Genomic DNA, 25,860 nt, shown 5'->3' with positions numbered 1-25,860 from the left:
GGTTGACATCCTCTGTGATTTAGCCTGCTATACCAGGTTGACAACATTTGAATAATAGTCTGTGCAAGGTACTAGGATGCGCACAGCAGACATGGCCCTGCCCTCAGGGAGCTTGCCATGGAACTATGTAGAATAGACACAAAGGTAACCATTAGGTTCATGTTATGAAAATGCTTGTATCCACATAGCTCTCTTCACAGAAACCTGGAGTGTGCACCTAGTATAATATTGAGGGAAACACAGTCCACCAATTCCCTGGGCTTGAGAATGCTTCCAATTATCAAGTACCATCGATTATTTAATGTTTATTAAACAAAATTCATTTGTTTCTTACAATTAGGGGCTTACAAAGTAAGGAATATGAAAATATTTTAAAATTTTTCAAGATTTATAGAAATGATTGTTGAAAAAAATAGTACAAAGTGTGATTGCTAGCTAGCTCCCCTTCCAGCCTTATTTTTTAGAGAGGATACTGATAAGAGCTGTGCACCCACTTGGGATTTTTGAAATTTTGTCTTTGAGCTCTGAGCCAGAAAGGGTAGTAAGAATAATAACAAAGTGATTGTGAACTTCCCTAGTTGAAATTGTGCCAGCAGAAAGTCCCAGGGCCTCAGCTCAGGTCCAGGAGTGTAACTGCCAAGTCAGGTTGGCTGTAGAACCTACCTGTCACTTAAATCTGCATTTCAGCAATTCCTTTAGGAATAACTGAGAAGTTATGAAGGCTTTTGGGCATACTTAGGTTTGATATTCATGGTTTTTGTAGGATTGGTTGGTTTTTTTGTTTTTGTTTTTGTTTTAGTCTTTTAGTTGTAACAATTAGCTTGTTAAATCACCTTTTCTCAGAGCAGGCCTTTCCTTCTTCAAACGAATAGCATTCTAAAATAATAATTAAAAGTTTTCCTACCTGTGCCTTCTGTCATCTGGTAGCTTCCAAATCAGAGCAGTCATACCCATCCTCATACACACCTAGCTACTGTCTACTTCCTTTTTAAAAAAACAGTTGTATGTATGTTTTGTCTGTGTGCATGTGTGTACCTAGTGCTTGCAGAGTTTAGGTGTCAGATCCCCTGAAACTGGAGCTAGTGATGGCTGTTAGCTATCATATGGGTGTCGGGAACAACCTGGATCCTCTGCAGGAGCAGCAAGTGCTCTTAACCACTGAGCTATCTTTTCAGACTGATTTATATGTGCTTTTATATATTCCATTGATGTGTAAAAACATCAGAAGAACAAACAAACTAAAATCTTTGTTGGGGGTGGTGGGTGCAATGTGTGGCAGGAGCAACTTTGAATACTTGGGAATTACATCCAAAGCCTCATATTTGCTGGACCAGATCACTGCCTCAGAGATGTATTGTCTTTTTTTTTCCCCACCCTAACATATGTGAATGCTCATTTCTCAGAGTATCTTTGCTTTTACCTGATAATCTTCAGGCAATTTTATGGTTTTAGGCTAAAGAAAAAGAAGAGAGAGTTTTAAGAAGACGAATCAATAGAGAGAAACTTGAAGAAAAACGAAAACAGAAAGCAGAAAAGACAAAGTCTTCCAAAGCAAAGAGCCAAGGTATAGCAGATCTTACTGTTACTTGAGAGCATCTTATACACACCATCATTTTCTAAGTAGTCTCATATTGCCTGTGGCATATTCTGTGTAATGAAGTGATCTGTTCCTAAGGGTGGAAGTAATTTATTCTGCAGTAATGGTTGGATGGATTTAGTATCATTTCTGGTGATGATAGCACAGCTAGCCTATACTTTACATCATCTTTGCTTTTTTCCTTTCCTGTTACTGCCTCTGATGCTGGGGATTAAACTCAAGATCACAAACTGGCCAAGTTCAAGCTCTGCCCCAGAGCTGTGCTACAGCCTTTGTGCTGACTTTTATCTGGCACAGTAAATACAAAAAGTTTTTTCCTAGCAGAAACAGACCCATTCAAAGCTATTTTGTGTTTTATAATGATTATAAAACTTTAATGAAAAGTGAATATAGCACTGTTACAAAACTGTCTTCTGAAATAAAGCTTATTTATTTATTTTCCAGGCAAAAGTAATATGGACTTGGAAGACTCATCAACCAAGACTTTGGAGCCCAAAGCCCCAAGAATTAAAGAAGTCCTTAAAGAACGGAAAGTTTTAGAGAAAAAAGTAGCCTTAAGCAAAAGAAGAAGAAAAGATTCAAGGTACATTTTTATCTTCTTTGTTCTATTTGTTACATGAGTGATGTGCTTTCAGAAGAACAGTGTTCAAAGTGTTCGTAGGCTGTCGTAAAAAGTAGCTGGGTGTGATGGTGTCTGACTATGATCCCCGCATGTGGGAGGCAGAAGCAGTGGGATCTTTGAGTTTGAGGGCATCTGGTTTACAAAATGAGTCAGGGCTACACAGAGAAACCCTGTCTTGAAAAACAAATAAAAACAGTTTTATTTGTTTATGAGTTCCAGGACTGTCAGGGCTATAGAGAAAAAAGCCTGTCACCTCATTAAAAACGGTTTATTTTGCTTAATCTCTGCACTTGTGATGCGTTCTGAGTTTCTCTGTTAACAACTATCTTTTGCGCAAAGAAACATCTCTGTTGAGGTCTCAGAACTGCCCTAACCTATGGGTGTAGAAATTAGCCCTGGAACTTTGACCTTGAACTCATAGTGATCCTTCTGCCTCGGCCTCTCCGCCTCTAGAATTAAAGGTGTGTGCCATCACACCTGGCATTTTTAGAGATAAAAATTTATAGGGCTGTTTGATATAGCTTTTCAGCAAAATAATGATAGTATGTTCACCCCTGGGTCCCATAAGCTCCCCAATGATGCCTTTTTAGTCAAATTTACAGTATCAGCATGTGTTTCTTCTTGTGGATCAGGCCTTAATCCACCCAGAACTTGATTAGTTACATCCATTACATCCATGCCATTATTGCAGCGCTTGCCATGCTGGCCATTACTGTACCTCATAGGGGCCACATTCTAAAGGACCGTTGATGACTCCCTCCATCCCCAGGAGCCTGGTTAACACGTTCTGACATTATAAAATTTAACCATCAGGGGATAACATTTCAGAGTACTACCAGCTTGATTTCTCCATGTCCTGTGACCAAGGCGTGTGGTTTCTTTCAGCAGTGGGATCTTACCACCAAGTTATGGTGGCAACCAAGATAAGTAACAATAGCCAGTGTCGTTTGGGGATCTCTGAGACCCCTTCCCAATAAACAGCCTGTGGGGGGCATCTCACACATGGCCTTGGGTTTTTATTCGGCAACCTAGGACTTCTAGGGGAAGCACTATCTACTGTGTGGCCCAGGAATAGCACTCAGGCCACCTGGCTTGGCAGGAAGCAGCCTTTCCTTATGAGCCATCTTGCTGACCTTGACATTCTTAGTAAAAAAAGCAGAAATGATGCACCCATGGCAATGACTTGTACCACAACAGAAAAATGGAAATAAAAAATAACAATCTCTCAGAGAAGAAAAGAAAGAGAGAATGTGGTCATAGAATGTCTCACCTTGAATATAGGTATTACTGTGTGTTTATGAAGGCTTTGGAGTTTGCTTTTATCTTTTTCCATTGTATTGATATCCATAGCATTTTAAAGTAACTTTTTAATTAACTTTGTATGAATCTGACAGAAGCTTTAGTTTCTACCCCAGAAAGTATACATATATAAACATAACATTTTCCCTGAGTTTCAGAGAGTTGAGTTTATGGGCCCCTGGAAACACTTGTGGAAGTATCTTGTCTGGGCCTGCGGCAAATAATGTCAGTTCTATTATTTTATTTTATTTTTTTAAGTACAGTATTTTTATTGCTAATTATTGAAGAATTACAAAGGCAAAGAGACTCTTGAACATAGCTATTATAAGCCAGGTATGGTGGCAAATGTCTTTAATCCCAGCATTCAAGGAGGCAGAGGCAGGTGGATCACTTGAGTTTGAGGCCATCTGTCTACAAAATGAGTCAGAGCTACACAGAGGAACCCTGTCTTGAAAAACAAATAAAAAGAGGAAGAAGAAAAAGAAAGAAAAAAGCTATGAGGTTATGTTAAACCACAGTCTATAGTCTGCAGTTTTTACTGTTTTCATTAATTTACAAGTCTTTTTTTTTTTAATTTCCTTAATTTTTTTATCTTGTGCATGTTGTGTTTGTGTACACGCATTTATGTGCATCACATATGTGCAGGAGCCTACGGAGGCCAAGAGATGGTGCTGGGTCACTTGGAACTGGAGTTACAAATGGCTATAAGCTGCCATCTGGGTCCTGGGACCCCAACCCAGGTCCTCTAAAAGGGTAACAGTCCATCACTACTATTTTGTAAATTAATCGTAAACTTCAAGCAGATTTACTCAGAGAAAGGAGTCAATTCTCAGACTTATTTGTATCTTTTTTGTATGTCTCTGAGTCAAAAAAGGCCTCCCTGTTCATTGAAAAGATGGTGAGACTTTCAAATGTCTGTGTAGGAATTGTCTTTGTAGCATGTTTGTCTTTAGCACGAGGAACAGTTCATGCTACACTTGGATTGTGCTCTCTGCTAGCTAAAAGGATGGTTTAAATTTAAGTGGAACCAGCCTCCACAAAGGAAGTGAGTAAAGAAACGATTTTCTTTCCACTTTCTTTAGAGTCTTAGCTTCAGATTGGAAGTTCATATGTGATTTGCTTTCCTCTCAGGAATGGTGAGGAGAATTCCAAAAAGAAACCGCAGGCTGACGAGGAATCCAAGGAAGCCCCCAAAACGAGTGAGGTATGTCTTAGCGAAACCCTTGTCAGTGCCCTTTGTTACATGTGGGACGTACAGTATTTCTTTGCAGTGAGACAGCATAATATGACCTTTCCTGTATCGTCCCTGAAAAACCATTCCACTCAGCATTCTTAAGCCGCATCCCACTTGGCCTGAGTTCCGTGTCTTGATGAGTCGATTCATATGATTTGTCTTGTCTAGATGTTAGTTCTCTTCCTTACCCATTTCACCCTGTTTCTTTTGTATAGCAATAACAAAATAGTAAGAAGAAAGAGGAAGCTAACAACCCCCCCCCCCATAATCGGTCTTCTGCTTTATCTCGTTGGTTTTCTGTCCCATGCACATAGTTTTTTGGAAGGGAAGTACGCTAAAAAAAAGGTTTTTTGAGACTTTGTTCATTTGTGCTACTTCATAAGCTTTGTAATTATGTAATGATTGGCTAGTGCCATATTGAATGAATGCCCTCTAATGTACTGAAGTGCCAGCTTGTATCTGGCACTAAGGCTGTGTCCAAAATGTGGTCATTTTAAGTTCCCTGTGTTAGGTTATTTTCTTGGGTCAGATTTTGGGTTTACCTGAATTTAAGTCTTTATTTGTATAAACATATCCATAGTCCTATACCTCCCCCATCATGATGTTTCTGAGGTAGAGACACTAGTAACTTAGTAATTGTTAATAGCCAGTAAATTTCTTTATTTAGAAACTAGAGTTGGGCCTGGAGAGATGGCTCAGAGGTTAAGAGCACTGCCTGGTTTTCCAAAGGTCCTTATTTCAATTCCCAGCAACTACATGGTGGCTCACAGCCATCTATAATGAGTTCTGGTACCCTCTTCTGGTGTGCAGGCAGAACACTGTATACATAATTAATAAATAAATATTGTTTTTAAAAAGAAAGTAAGAAACTAGAATCATATGTAGGTATATTCCTGATATGTTACTGCATATATTTAAATATTTAACTTTCCTTTGTGGTAGTTTTTATGGAAATTATCTCATGTTATACATGTGTCAATGTACTAAGTGCCAAAACTGGGGTGGAGAGGAAAGTTTAGGTAGTGCATGCAGGCTTCCCTGGCATCGCCCCAGAACACATGTGTGCATATTCTTATGTCACATGTTTGTGCTTACATTGTTACTCAGTTACCATGTACATTTGGGGTTTTATGTATAGAATATTGTACAAATAGTCTAAATCCACATGACTTCTATAGGTGATTGGGGTTTCTAATTTTTAAAATAAGCCTTTATTTCTTTATCGGCCTCTGAGTTTTTATATTGAAAAGTATACTAGACTATCCCTTCCTCAGCTTAAATTTATTAAGGACTGTTGGGTCTTAGTAAGTTATATTTATTTATAGTATTGAAGACTTACTAAATGCCTGGGCAATTTGGGTGAAAGAACTGCTCTGTAAAGCTGGGAAGAATGTGAGACTCAAAGTGTGATCCTCTGGACACTCACATTGCACTGAGTTTTGGCTTCTTGGTACGTGATACCTGCCATGGGCTATATCATCCATGGAGCAGAGGTGCCTCAGATGTTCTAGAGCTCACATAATAAATAAACATACCTAAATAGTAAGTTTGTCTCTAAAACATGTCTCACTTTGTTTTCCAATAGCACTGTGAAAAAGAAAAGGCCTCCTCCAAGGACCTGAAGCATACTCATGGAAAAGGGGAACCAAGTAAACCTGCCCGGAGGCTTTCCGAGTGCCTGCATTCAGCTGATGAAAACAAAACTGAGTTAAAAGTAGAAAGAGAATATAAGCGACGCGTATCTACCCCTGTTGTAATCGAAGGAGCTCAGGAAGAAACAGATACAAGAGACGGAAAAAGGCAAGCAGACCGCTCAGAAATTAATGTGGAAGAGCTCCAGAAGCAGAAAAGCACCCTTAAGAATGAAAAATATCAAAAGAAAGATGATCCTGAAACACATGGGAAAGGCCTGCCTAAAAAAGAGGCAAAGTCGGCCAGGGAGAAACCTGAAAAAGAGAAGGCTCCATCTGAAGAAAAGTTGTCTTCAAAACACAGATATAAAGGTGATGGTGTGCATAAAGTAGGTGAGGAGACTGAACTTCACTCTAATGAGAAAAGCTTAAAAACAGAGGAAAATGTTCAGAAGCAAAGTCAACAAACGAAACTTTCTTCAGATGATAAAACTGAACGTAAAAGTAAACACAGGAATGAAAGGAAATTGTCAGTATTGGGTAGAGATGGAAAGCCAGTTTCTGAGTACACTATAAAAACAGATGACCATGCACGTAAAGACAACAAAAAGGAGAAGCATCCATTGTCTGAAAAAACCAAGGCCGAGCACAAATCAAGAAGGTCAAGTGACTCTAAAGTTCAGAAAGATGCTCTAAGCTCCAAGCAGCACAGTGCCACATTGCAGAAAAGAAGTGAGAGCTGCTCTGAAGATAAGGGTGAGACGGGCTCCACTGATGTCGACAGTGGCTCAAAGCCAGAAGAGCTTCTTCACAGGGAGAGGCGAAGAGCAAAGAGCCTGGTGGAAGACAAGCTTGCGGTAAAGTCTAAATCAAAAGGTCAAGGCAAACAAATAAAGCTTTCTGAAACAGAATCACAAGAAGGTGTCACAAAACAGGTGACAACTCCAAAGCCTGATAAGGAGAAGAACACAGAAGACAGCGACCCAGAAAGGCAGCGCAAGTCCAAACTTGAAGACAGATCTTTAGAAGAATCTGTCATTGAACCTGCGTTAGAGAGTGCTGTCCCTTCAGCACACAGCGCGCAGAAGGACGCTGGGCACAGAGCTAAGTTAGCCGTGACGAAAGAGAAGCATAAGACTGAGAAAGACACAACCTCCTCCAAACTCGACAGGAAGTTCTCAGATGGGCACAAAAGCAGAAGCTTAAAGCACAGTAATAAAGACATGAAAAAGAGAGAAGAAAATAAACCAGATGACAAGGATAGTAAAGAAGTTGGCAGCAGTCATGACAAGGGCAGAGGGAATGGCTCAGTCATAGACAAGAAATTAAGTAGAAGGCTGTCTGAAAACCGAAGAGGAAGCATGTCACAGGAAATGTTCAGGGAAGATAAGTTAGCAGTGAACATTTCAGGCACTGCCAGTAGTTCCTCTCTGCAGAGACTGAAAAAAAGCAGTGACACCTCGTCAATGCCTGAACAAGAGCCAATGGAAGTTGATTCTGAGGCAGCTGTCGACAATGTGTCTGAGCTTTCTAAAACCCAGGACATCAGCAGTAACAGTTCTCAGCAAGACACAGACAGTGAAAATGTTCCAAAACCTAAAGCTGCTGCTGGAGTTTTAAAGGATGAGTTAAGAACTTCCATGGTAGATTCAAAACCAGCAGCTGTGACCTGTAAATCAGGGCGTGGACTAGCAGTTACTAGCAACTCTGAAAAGCATGCTGACCATAACGGCCCCTTGACCAAGAAGGTGTATAGCCAAAGTACTGCATCAAAGCCTACTCCAAGGGAGAGAGAGCCAGGTCAGCGAGGAGCCCATGAAGTAAATGTGGACTCTGAAGTGAGTCGGAAAGTCTATAGGATCCCATCAGAAAATGAGAGGGGACAGAAGAATTTGAAAGGCATGTCCAAAGCCACTGAGGAATGTGGCACTCAAGGCAGTGCTTCTCTTGAGTACTCTACAGACTCTGCCCTCTCGTCATCCTTAGGCTCTGTGACTGTTGTTTCTCAGAAAGAGTCTCATGATTCAAGTCCCATGCCCAGAGTTGACAGAGAAGCCATTTCAGAAGGTGGCACAGCCAGTGCCTTTCTTGTAAATCATTCCGATATCTCTAACCAAAGTTTGACTGTTAAAAAGGCAGAAGTCCATAAGACAAATTGCAGCAGAGAAGGTAATGGTGGCTCCACAGTAGATACGCCAACAAAAGCAAGCATCAGTAGCAAAAGGCACCTTTCCGAAGATAGCCAGGCCACGGTGCTATATAGTAAGGAAAGCAAAGCAAGCATACATGCTGCTGGCAAGTCAGCGGGCACAACTGGGGAGAATAAGAGCATTACCAAACAGAGGGGCTTGATGGGCAAAGCCAAGAAAGAGAGTGATCTGGGCGTAGAACCTGAAGTCAAGCAGGACAGTGCTTCAGCTGAGCGTGCTGTGGACCTGAGCACAAGGAAGGAAGCAGACACACTCAGACGGAAGCATAGTCGAGATCCAGAGGACAGTAAAAAAGTACCAGCTGATGTTGAGAAGAAGACTGACAACAATGAGGTAGACACCAGCGCTAGGCAGGACACTGCCTCTGGGCCACAGCAAAGGCACGGGAAAACAGAGAGGGTGGCCGCTGGGTCTGGTAGGCGTGACAAAGCTTTCATCGCTACGAGTTCTGAAGGGAAGGACAAAGGCATCATGTCCAACCCAAGCAAGGCTGGGGATGCCACCACCACTTCGTCAGAAGCAGGAGGGAACGGGATGCCTTTACCTTGTACCAGTATCGAGGCAGACGAAGGCTTCATGATGGGCACATGCCCTAGAAGCCACAGCGTCCAAGTTGAGGCCGAAGCCAATGAGTGTACTGTTTTTGCTGCAGCTGAAGAGGGTAGGGGTGTTGTCACAGAAGGATTAGCTGAAAGTGAGATTTTGCTCACAAGTTCCAAGGAAGGAGAAAGTGGAGAGTGTGCTGTAGCTGAATCAGAAGGCAAAGGAGCAGGCCCTTTGACTGCTCATACAGTTCAAACTGAAGCCAGTGTGAACAGTATCACAACAGAGGAGAAAGATGATGCAGTAACCAGCGCAGGCTCTGAGGAAAAGTGTAATGGTGCGTCCTGTACAGTTGAGGGGATTGCTACTTTCATTGGTGAAGGTGAAAGTGATGGAGCTGTTACAAGTGCTGGAACAGAAATAAGAGCAGGGTCTGTGACTAGTGAAGATGCTGATGGGTCCCAAGAAAATAGGGCACGAGTTGGTCCTAAAAAAGAAACAGAAGGCACTGTGACGTGTACTGAAGCCAAAGGAAGAAGTAGTGACTTTACCTTCTGTTTGGTAGCCGGAGTGGGAACCCAAGAGCAACGTGTAGTTACAGGTGCAGATGTGGTCCAAGTCAATGATGATAAACCCCAAGAGGCCAGTGCCCACCAAGAAGGAGATGGCTCTGCAAATGATGGCACAGAAGGGGAGAGTGCAGTCACCAGCACAGGCATTACTGAAGAAGACGGTGAAGCATCTGCAAATTGCACAGGCTCAGAAGACAACAGGGAAGGCTGTGCCATAAGTTCTGAAACAGAAGAAAATTCAGAGAGTGCAATGGACAGCACAGAGGCCAAAGACATTACTAATGTACCTTTGGTGGCTGCTGGTCCCTGTGATGATGAAGGTATTGTGACCAGCACAGGTGCAAAAGAAGAGGACGATGAGGGGGAAGGGGTTGTAACTAGTACAGGAAGAGGAAATGAAACTGGACACGCTTCAGCCTGCACAGGGTTAGAAGAAAGTGAAGGGATGTTGGTCTGTGAGAGTGCAGAGGAGAGTGGTCAGAGTGGCCCTGCGATGGACCATGTGGATGCTGAGGCTGGGGCGACAGCTGTGACTACAGATGACAGTGATGTTGATAGCATGAGTGCTGCAGAGAAGGACATCAAAGGCACCGATGTCGGCTCCAGTGCCAAAGGGATTGTGGAAAGCAGTGTGACCAGTGCCGTTGCAGGACACAGTGAAGGGCCACCAGTTCTAGGTGGTAGTGAGGGTCCTGTGGCTAATGCCACTTCTCATCACAGTGACAGTCAGCTTACTAGGAAAGAAACAGTCGAAGATACAACTATTACCACTGGGTTGGTGAGGGGCAGTGATGATGTTCTCATATCTGGAGCCATTCCAGAATGTGAAGTTGGCCACACGTCACCCAGGGGCAAAGGTGAAGGGATCATCACTTCTGTGGAAAATGAAGACTGTGATGCCCTTATGGCTTCTACAGCCAGTTCTGATGTTTCTAACAAGGACAGCTTAGCTGGGAGGAAAAGTCAAGGCAATGGCTTGATGATTTCTACCAGTACAAGTGACTGGACCCCTCAGATAAGTGCAATTATAGATGTGCGAGGAGAACATTTGTGTACACTGAGCACTGAAGCAAATATGGAAGGCACCAGAATACGCATGGAAGGATTTGAGGCTCCCATGCCCAGTGCAGTTTCAGGTGATGAGAGCCAACCCACTGCTAGCAGAAGTGAAGAAAAGGATGAGTGTGCCATGATTTCTACAAGCATAGGGGAAGAATTCGAAGTTCCTATCTCTAGTGCTGTCACCGTCACATGTGCTGAAGGACAGCAGCCAGTTGCAGCAGTTGAGGAAAGCATAACAGGTCCAGCCTTGGTCAGCACCCAGGAGTTTGAGGGACCTATGCCCAGTGCTCCCACTGAAGCTGAAAGCCCTCTTGCCTCAACCAGCAAGGAAGACAAGGATGAGTGTGCTCTCATTTCGACCAGCATAGCAGAGGAGTGTGAAGCCTCTGTCTCTGGTGTAAGTGGAAATGCATCGTCTGTTCCAGATGGGAGTGCAGTTATCTCAACAAGTTCAGTGGAAGACTGTGAAGGCTCTGTGTCCAGTGCTATCCCTCAGGGAGCAGCCTGTCCCTCAGTCACACCGGTAGAGGAGATGGGTGACACTGCCATGATTTCCACAAGCACCTCTGAAGGACGGGAAGCTGTCATGATTGGTGCTGTCCCTGCAGATGAAGGCCAGGCCCCTGTGAGAGAGGAAGGTTGGAGTGACACCGCCATTATCTCCACCAGTACAGCAGAGTGTGTGCTGACGTGCAGTAGCCCAAGCAGACCTGAAGACGCTCAGCCAGCCACACACAACCCACAGGGAAGCGGTGGGCACTTAGCTACAAATCAGAGTAAGTGTAGACTACCCATGGCCAGCCTCGGGGCTGGAAGTAACTGTCAGTGCCCTGGGCCAGTCACGACAGGCAAGGAAGTGGGTCCCTTGATGGCAGTGAGCACCAGGGGGGAACATGACAGGCTACCAGCCTGTGAGCCCTCTGTAGGACCAAGCCAACCAAGTACTGCTGTGTCCATAGGAGAGGAGGAGAGACATGGCAAGGACTACCCTGGTCAAAACCTCAATGCAAAAGAAAAGAATACATTGCTGAGCTCTGATCAGAGGGAGAACAGAAGTGCAGAGGCAGAGGCAGCCGGGAACAGTAGCACAGCCAGTGGTATAGTAAGAAGGGACTCACCGTCTGACAAGCTGTCTCAGACAAACTGTTGTCTGAGAGGACCAGAACAGAAGTCGGCTGAGGACTCCTCTGGCAGTATTCACTGTCCGGCAGCAGTAAATGCTGGTGCTAAAACTGACGACATGCTGCCCATCACAGGTGCTGCACCAGAGAACCCTTCTGACCAGCAGGGACCCGAGAACAACTTGAAAACCACTACCAAATGTATTACAGGCCAAGAGTCAAAAGTGGCTGCTTCACACACAGCAGTAGCTCCATCTGCTCCAAAACGGGAGCAGCCATTGACTCCAAAAAGTGACCACAGGGTCACATGGACTAGTGAAGGGTCTGCCGAGAAAACAGGACATGGTTGTGCAAGGCAGTCATTCCACAGGGAAGGAAGTCTTGATGTCACCGTTCCTCCTGAGAATAAAGGGTGTGACATGGGTGAGAGTCCATTTATAACTGTATATTCTAACACTTTAATAGGTGATTTTAAAACATTCTTTGTCTTAAACATTAAAACTAGACTCATTGCTCACATGTCAGTGTCGAAGAGGCAAGAGGCTAAGCGGAGACGCCTAAGCGTGTTGATCTTCGTGACTGGCGAGTCTCCGAGCCTCTCTGTCTGAGGGCCCTTGTTTGTTTGTACTTGGTGGCTTGGTTGGTTTTGCAGTGTCCTGGGGATTGAGCCCAGGACCTCTCACATCCTCTACACTGAGCCACATACATTTCCAGCTCCTATTTTTATTCTTAACTGAGATGGCTATTCAAGTAAGATGCATTAATTTCCATTTCAGAATATTTGCGGGGGTCGGGGCGGCACGTGTTCCTTCTTGAGAGAGTCCAGAAAATGCTAGTCTTCTAGAAATCAGCAATCTCTTTCAAAAGTATAGTTGCAGTTATTATGCTATCCGGTTTCAGATGCTGTGTACAGTCACTGCTATGCTAGGCTCTAGGGGTGCAGATAATCAGTGGGGAAGGACAGCTGTGAATTGTGCCTCCTGTGACACTGTGACACTGATTGGCAGTGATCAAATATGGTAAGTGTTCAGGGTGAAGTGCAGAACAGTGTATTCTACAAACACAGTTTCTGAGTTAGCCTTAAAAGAGCCAATGGACCTTGATTCCTCTCCACTCGAGTTTTTTAAACTATGGCATCATGAATATTTAAAGTGGAACCAGCCGTACTCACACTTAGCCTAGCTTCAGAAAGCTGAGGCTAGTAGATTTAGCCCTGTTTATCAAGCAGCATTAAGAAATGTCCTAAGGCAATGCATGCAGTAAACCTTGAGCCCCTGCTCAGATCTAGCCAATGGACAGGACATTCTCCTTAGTTGTGTGGAGAGCGGGGACTGATTGACATGAACTCTGGTGCTCCATATTTGGCCACTTCCTCTTGGTGGGGAGGCCTGGTGGCACTCAGAGAAAGAATAAGCAGGCTACCAAGATGAGACTTGATAGCCTATGACCATATGGTGGAGGAGGAGATCCCCTTCAGTCACAGACCTACGGGAGGGGAATAGGGTGAAAGCGGGAGGGAAGGAGGGAGGAACCGGAGGGTACAAGTGAGGGGAAAACAATTGAGATGTAATCTGAATAAATTACTTAATTAATTTTTTTAATTTAAAAAAAGAAAGAAAGAAATGTCCTAAGGAGTCTTTTACAGGGAAGACTCCTTAGGACATTTCTTTCTTTTGTCCATTACCAAATAGCCCTGAAAATGTATGTATAAGTAATGTTATATGTACTGAGTAGATTATATGTTTAGATAGATATATATATATACATATATGCGCACACATATGCATGTAACAATAATGAACAGAGGTATGAATTTGGAAGAGCAAGGAGAGGTATGTGGCAGTTTGGAGGGAGGAAAGGGAAGAGAAAAATATACTTATAATCTCAAGAATAAAAGAGATGCTAGAGAGCTAAAGAAGGCCCAGGTTTAATTCTCAACACTACATGGAAGCTCACAACTGTAACTCAGTTCTAGAGGACCTGGTGCCCTCGCCCAGATACATGAATGCACATAAAAACAAATCTTAGAGAAAAAAAAAAAGAATAAAAGAAAAATTTCGAAGAAGTGTCCTTGGCTAGAGAGATGGCTCAAAGGTTAAGAGCACTGTTCTTCCAATGGTCCCGAGTTCAGTTCCCAGCAACCACATGGTGGCTCACAACCATCTATAATGTGATCTGGTGCCCTCTTCTGGCATGCAGGTGTGTATGCAGACAGAGCATTCATATACATTAAATAAATAATTTTTAGGCGTCCTAAAGGTTGAAACAAGTACTTTAATTTGTCCCATTGCATTTTGCGTAGAATGAGTTGAATGTCCCAATGGTTTTTGTGACCAGTTTTACTACATTCTATTATGCCTCTGTCCCTTGGAAGAACAAATAAAAGGGCTTTTAGCAAGGAAAAACTTACAAGGTCTTTGGAAAATGGAGGCTTTTCTTTGTCAGCGTCTGTGTGAAACAGGTGAGGAAAATAAGAAATCACAACCACAAAGGATGTGATGAAATTGCCCTCCTGAGAAGACTCCTTTGTCCTTGGGTCTACCTAAAAAGTTTTAATTTTCTATTCAGTTTCACTGTGTCAGGAAGTAAAGTAAGTCTACCATAAATTTTTTTTAATTGGATATTATAAATCTCAAGGGTTCAGAATGTGATATATATATATATACATATGTATATATATATATATTATATTAGGGACGAATGTGATGGAGCTAACTGTAGAACTATACTAGGAAATTAGATATCTCCATAAATAATATTGTATCTCCCTTTCCGGCCAGCTACTTGTTTATGCAAGCAAGAAATAATTCCATTCCCCACAAATGAGCAAATATCCACTGCCTTTTTCCAGCCCCTTTTCACCCTCAGTGTACTCATTTTTGCTTACAATGAAATAAATCAGCAAGGGCTCTGACTCCAGATAGCATGCCATTTCTTTTCTGTGGGAGATGTATTTTTGCATTCAAAAATTTAAATTATGTTAATTCTTTTGAGTTTCATTAGGCAATGAGGAGTTACCACCAACGGGTATAAGAGGATTGGAAGTGTCAGCAAACCTAACAACTGAGGTAAGACCAGTAGCTCAGTAAGGCTGGACTAAGTGGGGTGTGCTGTTAGCCACGCACACAGAAGCAGAGTTCTGCCTGTTCTCATACTGGTGACACTGGTGTTATGTCACCACATGTGATAAAAAAAAAAAACTAAGGACTTCAGTAATCCTAGGAAAAAGTGCCACTATCAATTCTGACTCCTCAAGGCAGACGTGACACCGTCTGTCTCTGTCACCTGTGTTTAATCTGTCAACAAAACATGAGTTCGTGACTTTCTGTTCCCATAGCTACCACCCTTACCTCAGTGACTTTTATAGCTTCCTGTTAGACTTGAACTTCTATTCCAGCCTATCCTATGGTTCACACCACCATGCCCAATATTTTTACAAAGAGAAATTGGGTCTTGTCATAGCTCTGCTTAAATTTTCTTTGGTTTCACATTTTGAATAAAAGTCTTGTTATTTTTATTAGGTCCTTAGCATGTACACTTAAGACTCTTGTTTCCTGTCTCTTGACTGACTACTCAGCACCTGCCAGCCATGTGTGAGAAACTGGCAGTGAAGGGGTTACCACCAGTGCAGAGGGAGCTTACTCCAGGAGAGCACAGTGCAGGCAGAAAAGAGAATTTGAAAAAGAACATTGGTACAGAATTCTAAAAGTCAAGTTGAAGGTTATTAGAAGAGAAAATGTAGACAAAGAGAAGGGATGGAAGATTCTGTGGGTGATACTCCAGGCTCCCCACTTTAGGACTTCAGTCGGGCAAGGGAGTAGGAACAGTCAGGAAGGACCGCATCTATCTGCAAAGCTAGAGTTTAAGCTTTTGCAGTAAGAGAAACATTGATGGGCGAAATGTGAGATTCAACTGATGATTCCTATTTTCCTTTCAAATGTTGAAATATTCATTTTTCAGTTCATGGGAAAATAGATTTTTAAATTGCTTCTAGATGCTGGGTGGAGGGGGTCTAATTCAGCACAGTTGCCAGCTAGTCTCACCTCACTTACTTTTGTGGTGCTTTGAATTCTTGTAGACTTCTGTACATTCAAAGGAAGATAAAAATCATGGAGCCGTGGCAGCACCCGAAAGCCCCTGTGTTGGAAGGCCGAGTGGAGAAGGTAGGCTGCTTACAGCACTTGTTTACACTGTCTGTCCCTGCGTATATTTTTGTCGCTCATTACAGCTTAAAGTTGGTTGACGGTTTAGAGCAAAACGCTGACAGACTATGAATTTGCCTCTGACCTTTTAAAATAGTTCATAGAAAATTCATTTTCCTATTTTTATTAATGATTTATTCAAAATGTTGTCTATTCTGGTGGGTGGGTGTGCACATGAGTGCGTACAGTTGACCTGGGCAGCTGTCAGATCTGCTGCAGCTGGAGTTAGAGGCAGTTGTAAGTCACGTTTCATGCGCACTAGGACTGAGCTTCAGTCTTCTGCAAGTGCAGTACACCCTCAGAACTGCTGAGCTCCCCGGTTAGCCTGTATTCTTCCATTCTTACCATAGCCTTTTTCTCATCCTGTCTTATATAGGATTATTGTTTAAATCTGACATCTCCAAATAATTGTAGTAGAAGAGAACTTGTCTGGGGCAGGAGCTTTATTCGCTGCATGCTTCTCCGTGCCCTTGCTGCCCTTTCAGGCACTGTTGCAGCTTGTTTCCAATAACCAACTGGTCATGTGCTCATTTGACAACCTTGGCCCTAAGCCCTGGGACTCTAGCTTTTGCCCTAATAACAAAACCAGTCTCGGCCTGCATCAGCTCTTTCGAGCTACAACATTCTCTTCTGTCAGCCTCAAAACTTTTAGGAAAGAATCCCAGAATTAGAAAGGATTAGGGCAAGAGCTTTCAAATGTTTTGGTCTCAAGACCACTGTATACTCTGGACAGTTATTGAGGACCCCAGAGCCAGAATATTGTCAGTTTGAATGTGGAATGTCCCCACAGGCTTCTAAATTGTATCATTTGGTCTCTAGATGGTGGTGCTGTTTGCAAAGGTTACAGAGCCGTTAAGAGGGGGAGCCTCACTGGAGGAAAAGGGTGATAGCCCGGCTCTTCTTTGTACTTAGTCTACTTCCTGAGTGTGGAAGCAGTGTGAGCAGCCACCTTCTGTTCAGCCAGCAGGCCTTCCCTGTCACAGTCCTGTGCACCTCGGGTGCTGTAAGCCAAAATAAACTTTCTTCTTTCTTTGTCACAAAAAGAGAAAGTTACTAGAACACACATTAATACTACTAGGATGTTATCTGCTTTATGAGTTCTTGATTGTATTAGGGAGTTTTCAGTTTGGCCATGCATCTGCTATGCCCACAAGTAACTAACAAGTGTACCAAAATCCAACAACAGTAAGTAGAGCACTTGACTAGCATACCAGAAGCCCTAGGTTTTAATCATCAACACCACCAACATCAAAAATCTCCAAACAAAATTAACTATAAGTCTTTGGTGGACTTTATTCTTATACTATTGATGTATGTTTAAAAAAAAAAAAAATGAAAGAAAAAAGTGTCTGAGTCAATGTGGAAGCAGAAAGGAGTAACTCCTCTTGGCTAGACCAGTTTGAGAACCATTATGGTAAGGAACGCGAATGAGAAAAATTAAAACAACAGAAAATTCTTATTCTTCTCAGCTATACATTAAGAAGGAAAGAACTGCCCTGTCAGAGTGTAGCTCAGCAGTAGATTGTGGCATATTATATCAATCATCAGTGCCACAACAAGGGCAGTTACTAGAAACTTCTCAGTTTTGAGGTTCTACTCCTCTCTTTTCTTCCCTCTCTCCAGTGTTGACTATCATACAGGTCAGCTGGCACGGCCAGTGTCAGTCGGATGGCAAACAACACAAAACCCTACAGATGATATCTTAAGGGAAAGTCTAGCTCCCAGAACTGAAACCTGAGGCAAAGCATGATCTCGGGACAGGGGATGCAGGCACAGACAGTAAAAACTGCATCTTACTTTCCCACTTGTCCTTCTACAGAGCTGCTTTCTCAAGCATAGCCTTGAAGAAAATGGCTTTGTACTAGCTCAGGCCAGAATCCTAAGGAATTTATTAAACCAAGTGATCTATTTCTGCTACTGAATAGTGCTGCATACCAGAGTCTGGGTTCCTGCAGAAGATGCTAGGATAGCAGCTATGATATCCACTGTAGATAACTGAGCTCTTTAAATTATTTCTCTGAAAAAAGCATAGGCTAGGTGCCATGAGAACTAAGGTATGTGCCACAAGTAAGGTGCAGTAAAATCAGATCATTCAAATTCAAGGAATAGTACATTACATGTAAGTCCACATCTTGACTGCTGTCTGGGAAATAGAGAGAGAGGGGCCATAATTGGGGATCTTTCTAGACAAAAACATATGAAATGGACTTAAAAGCCTTCTATACAGAAATTCACCATGCTCAAAGACTGCACCAAAATGCTGAGTCGTTCATAGTGAGGTTAAATAGTCTAAAGCATGAATTAGTTAAGTGGGTATGGATGTTTCAGTGGTGCACAGTGTTCACTGTCAAGAAGGACATATTCATGCACTCTCAGTCTTTGGTTCCCATATCTAATTTTACACTATTATACTGTGTTTAGGTACAATTCAGTAAGAGATCTATTTACATAGAAGGAAGCTGTTTAAAAGAAAAATGTATATTCTGTCATTGTTGAGGAGAAACAGTAGGCTTTGTACTTCATGTTCCAAAGAATATAAACAGACCATGGCTGAGGGGGAAGGATCTAACCTTTCGTGTGATGGCATTAATTTTAAATGAGTCAGTGTTAACTGCAGCTTAGCAGATAGCATTAAGGTCTTCCACCTTTTCCTTAGCTGCAGATCACTGAAATGGCTAAATCACTGCAGTGACTTAGTGGGCCACAGACATTATTGTAAATATTCAAGCTGCTTTTCTGGTAATACGCAGAACACAGGTTGTAAAAAATGATTGGTCAGAGTTTTACGATGCACAAAAATAGGTCATTTGACGTTGTCTTGTGCAATTCCTCTGCTCTGGAAATCTTTAAATGTGTTGCTCTACATTTCAAACAGTCACCTTGTGTCTCATCTTGTTTTTCAACAGCTGGACTACAGACGGAAACTTCATTGATGAGTGACTCACCAAATGTAAGTACCTGTAACAGTTTGGTCTGTTGATGGTGTTTGTTTTGGTGTGGGGATGAGTAGAGAAGAGATAACTGGTGTGTGAAGACTTGTCTGTACAGGAGGCCATGTGGTAGCATGCTCCCCACTCAAGTTCAACATGCTGCCAGCAGCTTTTACTTGCCCTGAGCTGTATTCACCCACATCCCTCAATAAAGAACACTGAGGTTTCTGGTTTTTATTATTAATGGAACTGCAAATTCATTTATAATATCTTAAATCTTCCTGGCACTGTAGACAAAATAGTTTGAGAGTTAGACTTCATTTTATGCTTGTAGAAAGCTTGTCTGAAGAGACTGAACTGTGATTGTCATAAAGACTTTCTTTAGATGTGATTCTCACAATTGCTTTAAGAGTCTCATGCTCTACCAACTGAGCTAGCTGGGCGCTCCCTCACAATTGCTTTGAATCCCTTGAAAGTTTTTTGGTTTTGTTTTTCCTTAGTGTATCCGTAGGGAACCTAACACCCGGGGTGAACATTTTTATAAAATGCTCATAAATCTCAGTTATCCATGCTTTCGCGTATCCAGGAAGAAATGGGAGAGCTTTGCTTACTGCCAGGCACTGTGGGCTCAGTTTAGTGAACCTCAGTTTATTGAACTGTCCAGTTCTGTACGAAGACGCTTATAGACAATGCCAAAAAGAAAGAAGCCTCTGTGGTAGATCTCTAATTTGCCCTCCACGCTGAAACCTACAACATTAGAAAGCATGTGTCACCTCTCACTCCAAGTCCCCAGCAGTGGGCAACCTTCAATAGTTATGAGGGTCTGTAGCTAGGCTTGTAAAATATTGTAGGACATCAAGACTTTGTGTAGTTTAAAATAAAGTATGATTGACAAAATTTGTCATATAATTCTTTTGTTTTCACTTAAAAGAAACAGATTATTGGGGCTTACGCAGTTGTGTAAGGTTAGAGTCCATGACCATCATGGCAAGGAGCATGGCAGCAGGCAGGCAGGCAGGCATGGTGCTGGAGGCAGTAGCTGAGAGCTCACATCTCAACACACACACACACACACACACACACACACACACACACACACACACACACACAGACACGAAGGGGAGAGAGCAAGAGAGAGAGAATGTGGTATGGGCTTTTGAAGCTACCTCCAGTGATATACCTCCTCAAACAAGGCCACAACTCCTAATCCTTCCCAAAATGTTCCAACAACTAAGGACCAAACATTCAAACATCTAAGTCTATGGGCGTCATTCTCATTCAGACCACAAGTATATTAGTCAAGTGCCAAGTAAGTAATTGTATGACAAAAAAAATACTTCAGGGTTTGATGTTTGGGATTTTGAAACAGGGTCTTACTGTATAAGCTGTTGCTGCTTCCTATGTAGAGCAGCTGTCCTCAAGCTTGGAAAAGCCCTTCTGCCTCGGCCTCCTGAGGGCCAGGTTACAGGTGTGAGCACTAACCACGTCAGAGTCTTCATAGATGAAGAGAATTTGTAAGAGCTCTTTGAATGCAGAATTCTGGAACTTGAACTTTTTCTTCATTATTTTGTTTTTTCCAAGATGATTTTAAAGACAAGGAGAATAAACCCTGACGCATGATCAGTTAATAGGTTCCAGTTTTGCACAAAGGAGGCCCTCTGGACCCTGAGTGTGGGCAGACTGAAGAGAGCATGCACCCTGGTGCTGACAGCATTGTTATCAACAGCCAGTTACACACGTGCCTTCTTACTTGCCATTAAGTTTATGTAAAACTATCCACAAATAACTCTTTTATTGTATATTTAGGTTGAAAACTCAGAGTTAAGAGTCAGTGAAGAAATTCACTGTGAATCTCGAAACAAAGAAGGTAAGTTAATGAGTTCCATCGTGGAAATTTTCGTGCTGATCACAATGACTGTTCTTTCAGAGCCTTCTATGTGCGCATTCTCTTACATCACAGATGCCGTCGTGCAGTTTTATGTAGTCGGTAAAGGGAACACTGAGCACCACAGTTGTTTTAAGGAAATAGCTGAGAGAGATTGAGTAATTTGGCTATACAGCTTAAGAAGTGGTATGTGACCTTAACTAAACTTTCCCAGTCACCTCACAGTGGGTTTAGTCCTGTTTTGGCGCAGCCTTCATAGTCTTGTGTGATTTCTGTGGTCGACGTGAAGTGCTGTGCCATACTTGGAGCTGAGCATTTGTTAACTTCCCACAGGCTCACTGTGGTAACAGTTCAAGAAATCGCATTCCTGTAAGTGAGTCCATGTTACACATAACCTTTGAAGGCCACTAGCTCCAAAAGGAGACTTTCTTTTCTTTCTGTTCTCAACCAGCATGTAGAGTTTTGTTGGTTTCTGCTAACTTTGTTGATTCTGTAATCTAAGATTGGAGAAAGATCTGTATGTCACACACTTAGTTCTAATATATGACATCATATTTTAAACTACAGCAAAACAGTTGCATTGATTGACATGTATGTGCCCATCACCTCGTTTATCATGCCTTAAAATTTAGCGTATTTGTCATCTATTAAAATGTTAAAAATGTAGTGAGCCCTATGATAGGGCTTCCTTGTCATACTGTTTCTCTTTTGTCCCATCCAAAGGGAACCACTATTCTGCATTTACTAGGTATGGTTTTAGCTTCATAAAGATGTGTAGCATATGTTCCCTGGTTTAGGTAAATGGTAACCACATTTTGCAAGCCATTGTTATCTGCCTACTTTGCAGTATGTTCTGAGGTTCTGTCCTGTACTTCATATAAGTCCAGTTACCTTATTGTAACACTTGTTAGTATTATGTATTAGGGTTTCTTTTTTTTTTTTTTTTTTTTGGGGGGGGGGGTTGGGGTTTTTTTGTTGGGTTGGTTGGTTGGTTTTTTTTTTTTTTTTTTTTTTTTTTTTTTTTTTTTTTTTTTTTTTTGCTTCTGTTATTGGTAGACAGTCCTTCCCCTCGGCCCCCAGCTTTTCCTAATTGCAGAGTACTGCTTTGCATGTCCCTATCCCTCAAAACATGAGCAGTGTTCTGTGTCTCTTAATTTGCTTGGTTCTAAGCACATCGTCAATATAGTGAATGCTAGCTTGTCTTCAGATAGCATAGTCCCCACTTCACACTTGCGTTGTGCCTGCGCTGGCTGGGCTGGGATGTTTGCCCGTCTGTGGTGCAGTTCTGCATGGGGATTCTATAGACACCTAACACTTTTTGGCTACAAAGCTGAAGGAAGATGGCCTTGCCTTGAAGTCTTCAGGGTAGAATTCAGTTTTGTGGCACTGGCGTAGTCCTTTCTTGCTTGGACCCTGTTAATTCACATTTAACAGTGACAAACAATAGAATGTCCCTAGCAGCATTGTTCTGAGAATCCATCAAAAGCCATCTGAACTGTCATCCTTAGTGCCTAGTGCTTAAGTGCCACACACACAAACACTCAGATGTTTTGCTTCAAATACTTAATATGGTTTTTTTGTTGTTGTATTTACCATACAGAAGCACTCGGTGGTAGAAAAGACAGCACGGAAGCCCCAAGTGGTTGCAGCTTTGAAGCAGATCCTGAGGTGTGTTCCAGAGTTCACTCGGGCTCCTGCGTTGTGTGTAGGGTTTTCACCTCTACGTGAGGAAGTGTTAGAAGGGTTTTGTTTCTAGTTTCATGTATTATTTGATCGTATTTGCCCTCCCCCAATTCTTCCCCATCTACTTGTACTTTTCTACCCATTCAACTTTGGGGATTTTAATTTGTTTGTTTGCTTGTTTGTTTGTTTGAGGCTCTTCAAGACTACTTTGTGCTGCCCAGATACTAGGGTTTTTTTTTTTTGTAAATCAGGTGGATGGTAGAGCAGTGTGTGTCATTTGAGCTGCCTACACTGTTGAGGTGCTTAAGTATTGTGTCCTGTTGTGTGGTCACTGTGCACCCCTCTACACTGCCTTTCATCAGCCATGATTAGCTCAGTCTAAGCAGAGGTGCCAAAATTTCTAGTACAGTTCTTTTTAATTAATGTACCTATTTACTGTAAGTGATAGAAGCTACTACTTATGTGACTACTTTAACTGACTGGATCCAGATCCTGCTGCCTCTAACGTAGTCATTGTTACTTCTAGGTCGAAGAGGAAGAAAGAGACATATCTAAAAGAAACAGAAAGCAGCATTACCCTTCCTCAGAAGACGAGCTAGGTATTTATATGTGCTTCTGTTTTAGATGTCCAAAAGTTACATTCATATCTAATAATGTGGGGTAAGAAAATCATTCATGAAGATGGTAACTGTTTACTTTATAACTTTTGAGGCTAACTTGAGACACCAATAGCATCTTTTCAGACTTGGATCCAGAAAATAAATTATTTCCTGCAGAAATCCAATTTGTGGACATCTCACAAATCTCTATAATGGGACCCTATGACCAGGTCATGTCAGTCTGAATGCTGTGGTTATGTTATGGGCAGATACTGGGCAGAGCTAATGAGGCACTTTAGCCTAAGCACATGTAATAATACCTCTGTCTCATCCTGTTGATGTCATGGCCTGTAACACAGCCATGGATAGAACTTTCTACAGTCGTGGAGATGTTCCATAGTTATTGGTACAGGAAGCTATTTGGCATTTGGATATGGTCAGTATGGATGAAAGAATTAAATCTTTAAATTTATTTATCTATTTTTTTATATGAGTGTTCTGTCTGCACGTATGCCTGTATGCCAGATCCCTTTATACATAGTCAGGAGCCACCATGTGGTTGCTGGGAATTGAACTCAGACCTCCGGAAGAGCAGCCAGTGTTCTTAACCACTGACACATCTCACCAGCCCCTAAACTTTTTTTTTTTTAATTAATATTATTCCAGTGTGTTAGTTAATATGGCCCATAGTAATAAATCTAAATACATAATGCACAGAGCCTTGGAGTTTTCTGTCTTAATGCTGGGCCTGACAACATGGACCTGGAATCTGAGCTTTTTAAGAGACTGAGCAGCAGGACATAAGGTCCAGGCTCAGCTACAAAGTAAGACTGAAACACAAGTTGCTAGTGACTGCCATGTCAGACATTCCTGATACAAAGTACAAACTCATTAGATACTGGAGGGAACATATGAAAAGGATGCATATTTTCTCCTTTTTGATTAGAAGTATGTGATTATTTAGTAGTCTCTGGGTTCATATATTACATTTGGATACTGTACATTTATATATGTTCTTTATATACAGCCCCAGTTTATCCTCTAGCACCTAGTAAATATAGGTTAAAGCTCTGAGGAGTTTACTCCGTTCCCTCAAGCAAGCCTGCTCCCATAGCCCAGGTCTCGGGCTCAAGGCTGTGCTTCTTGATGGAACTTATTAAAGAAAGTGAAGTTCCAGTGTTTCTGGAACTCCAAGCACCCAGCCCTTCCCTCTAGACCTCATGGTATTATGAGCTTTTGAATGGTTGTTTTGTTTCCATTTTTGTTTTTGAAGCAGGATACTGAGAGATGGTTGAGACTGGTCTTGAACTGGCAGTACTGCTGCCTCCATTCCTGAGTTCTAGGGTGAATTTTCCTCGGTTCTTAGGGTTAAACTATCATATCCTAATACCATTTGGTAACATTTGGAGTTTTTGGGTTTGTGTGTGTATGTGTGTGTGTGTGTGTGTGTGTGTGTGTGTGTGTGTGTGTGTGTGTGTGTTTGTTTTAATGTTCCTGGTCATTGGCAAGCCAAAGACAAATGTTGAGGTGTTGAGTGCTCACGTCCCATAAAACTTTGGTTTTAGTGTATCATAGACCTAAAGAAAAACCCCAGCTGCCCTAAAATAGTACTGTATTTCAGTTTCAGTCAGTTTGTGTTCTCTTGTGCTTCTGTCTGCACTGTTTTACAGATGATAGCCCCGATGTCCTGGATTCCAGAATAGAATCAGCACAGACACAGTACTCAGGGACTGAGCCACATGACACAAAGGTATTTTTCTACTCATTCATTTTAAGTTGGGGGTAGCCTAGTTCATCATTGTGACTACTCATAGTTTCTGTTCTGCTGTCCTTACATTCTGTCATCCTGGCACAAGGGCCATGCTGATCTTCTCTGTATTGTTCCAAGTTTAGTATACGTGCTGCTGAAGCAAACACTGCCCTTACATTCTGTGTCTAACAGTAGTCAGCTTGTTATAAAAGATGTATGTTTTCTACTTTATAATCATAAACTGCAGTTCATAGTAACATAAAAGATACAGTGCTCATTGTAGTTTTGCTCAGTGGTCTCACTTGTTTCTCATGGCTTCCAGATGTTTTCTTCCAGCTGTGATGTGCTTTTGTCGTAGATGTATGTGTCCCAGAGGTGATGTGTGTGAATTAGACATGCTGATATGCTGCCTCTATCTGAATACTTTTGCCCCAAGTCCGCACTTTGCCCATTGTTTTTTTATTTGTCTCAAGATTCAGAGAAGCTGCGTTTGAGTCCTTCCCTTCCCCGTGCTCCCCTTCCTGTTGGTCCCAGATACACACACTTTCTGCTGTATATTTCTTGAGTGTTCTTCCATTTCTAAGACTGGCTACTCTCTATCTTCCCTGTCTCTCTTACCTACACTATTTTTCTCCACCTAGTTCTAGTTTTATGCAAATATAAAAGCTGGCCTCCAGCTCACTAAAGCCCTTCTTGTGCTCCCAAGAACTGGTGAACTAAATTTTCTTTTAAAAAGGACTTTTTAACAATAAGAAAAGTAGCATAGTACCATGGATTTCAGTGAGTTGGCCTAGGAAAGAAATAGGCTTTTAACTCGGTCCTCCTTCCTCTGCTCATAGCTAGGATCATAAGGTAATAAATACTCTTAAATTAATAGAGAAGCAGTTTGAGGGAGAAGCTTTTTTATTTCCTCTCAGCCT

At 42.1% G+C, this 25,860-nt stretch overlaps 1 protein-coding gene and 1 non-coding gene across 2 annotated transcripts in view; one reads left to right on the top strand and one right to left on the bottom strand.

Annotated features, from left to right (window-relative positions):
- Positions 1-25,860, top strand: part of Bod1l1 (biorientation of chromosomes in cell division 1 like 1) — a 54,894-nt gene that overhangs the window by 14,925 nt on the left and 14,109 nt on the right. Inside the window, exons 7-17 of the mRNA XM_051165146.1 lie at positions 1,453-1,564; positions 2,042-2,180; positions 4,650-4,722; positions 6,338-12,314; positions 14,895-14,959; positions 15,970-16,054; positions 19,000-19,043; positions 20,830-20,890; positions 22,509-22,577; positions 23,116-23,190; positions 24,861-24,940. Coding sequence (XP_051021103.1) covers positions 1,453-1,564; positions 2,042-2,180; positions 4,650-4,722; positions 6,338-12,314; positions 14,895-14,959; positions 15,970-16,054; positions 19,000-19,043; positions 20,830-20,890; positions 22,509-22,577; positions 23,116-23,190; positions 24,861-24,940 — 6,780 coding nt within the window. The remainder of the gene's footprint in view (positions 1-1,452; positions 1,565-2,041; positions 2,181-4,649; positions 4,723-6,337; positions 12,315-14,894; positions 14,960-15,969; positions 16,055-18,999; positions 19,044-20,829; positions 20,891-22,508; positions 22,578-23,115; positions 23,191-24,860; positions 24,941-25,860) is intronic.
- On the bottom strand, positions 25,001-25,107 carry LOC127206083 (U6 spliceosomal RNA). Its single transcript, XR_007832770.1, has one exon. It is a non-coding gene; the product is annotated as a U6 spliceosomal RNA (small nuclear RNA).

This window comes from Acomys russatus, chromosome 22, assembly GCF_903995435.1.
Source record: "Acomys russatus chromosome 22, mAcoRus1.1, whole genome shotgun sequence".
Classification (NCBI taxonomy): domain Eukaryota; kingdom Metazoa; phylum Chordata; class Mammalia; order Rodentia; family Muridae; genus Acomys; species Acomys russatus.
This window is presented reverse-complemented; position numbering and strand designations above follow the sequence as displayed.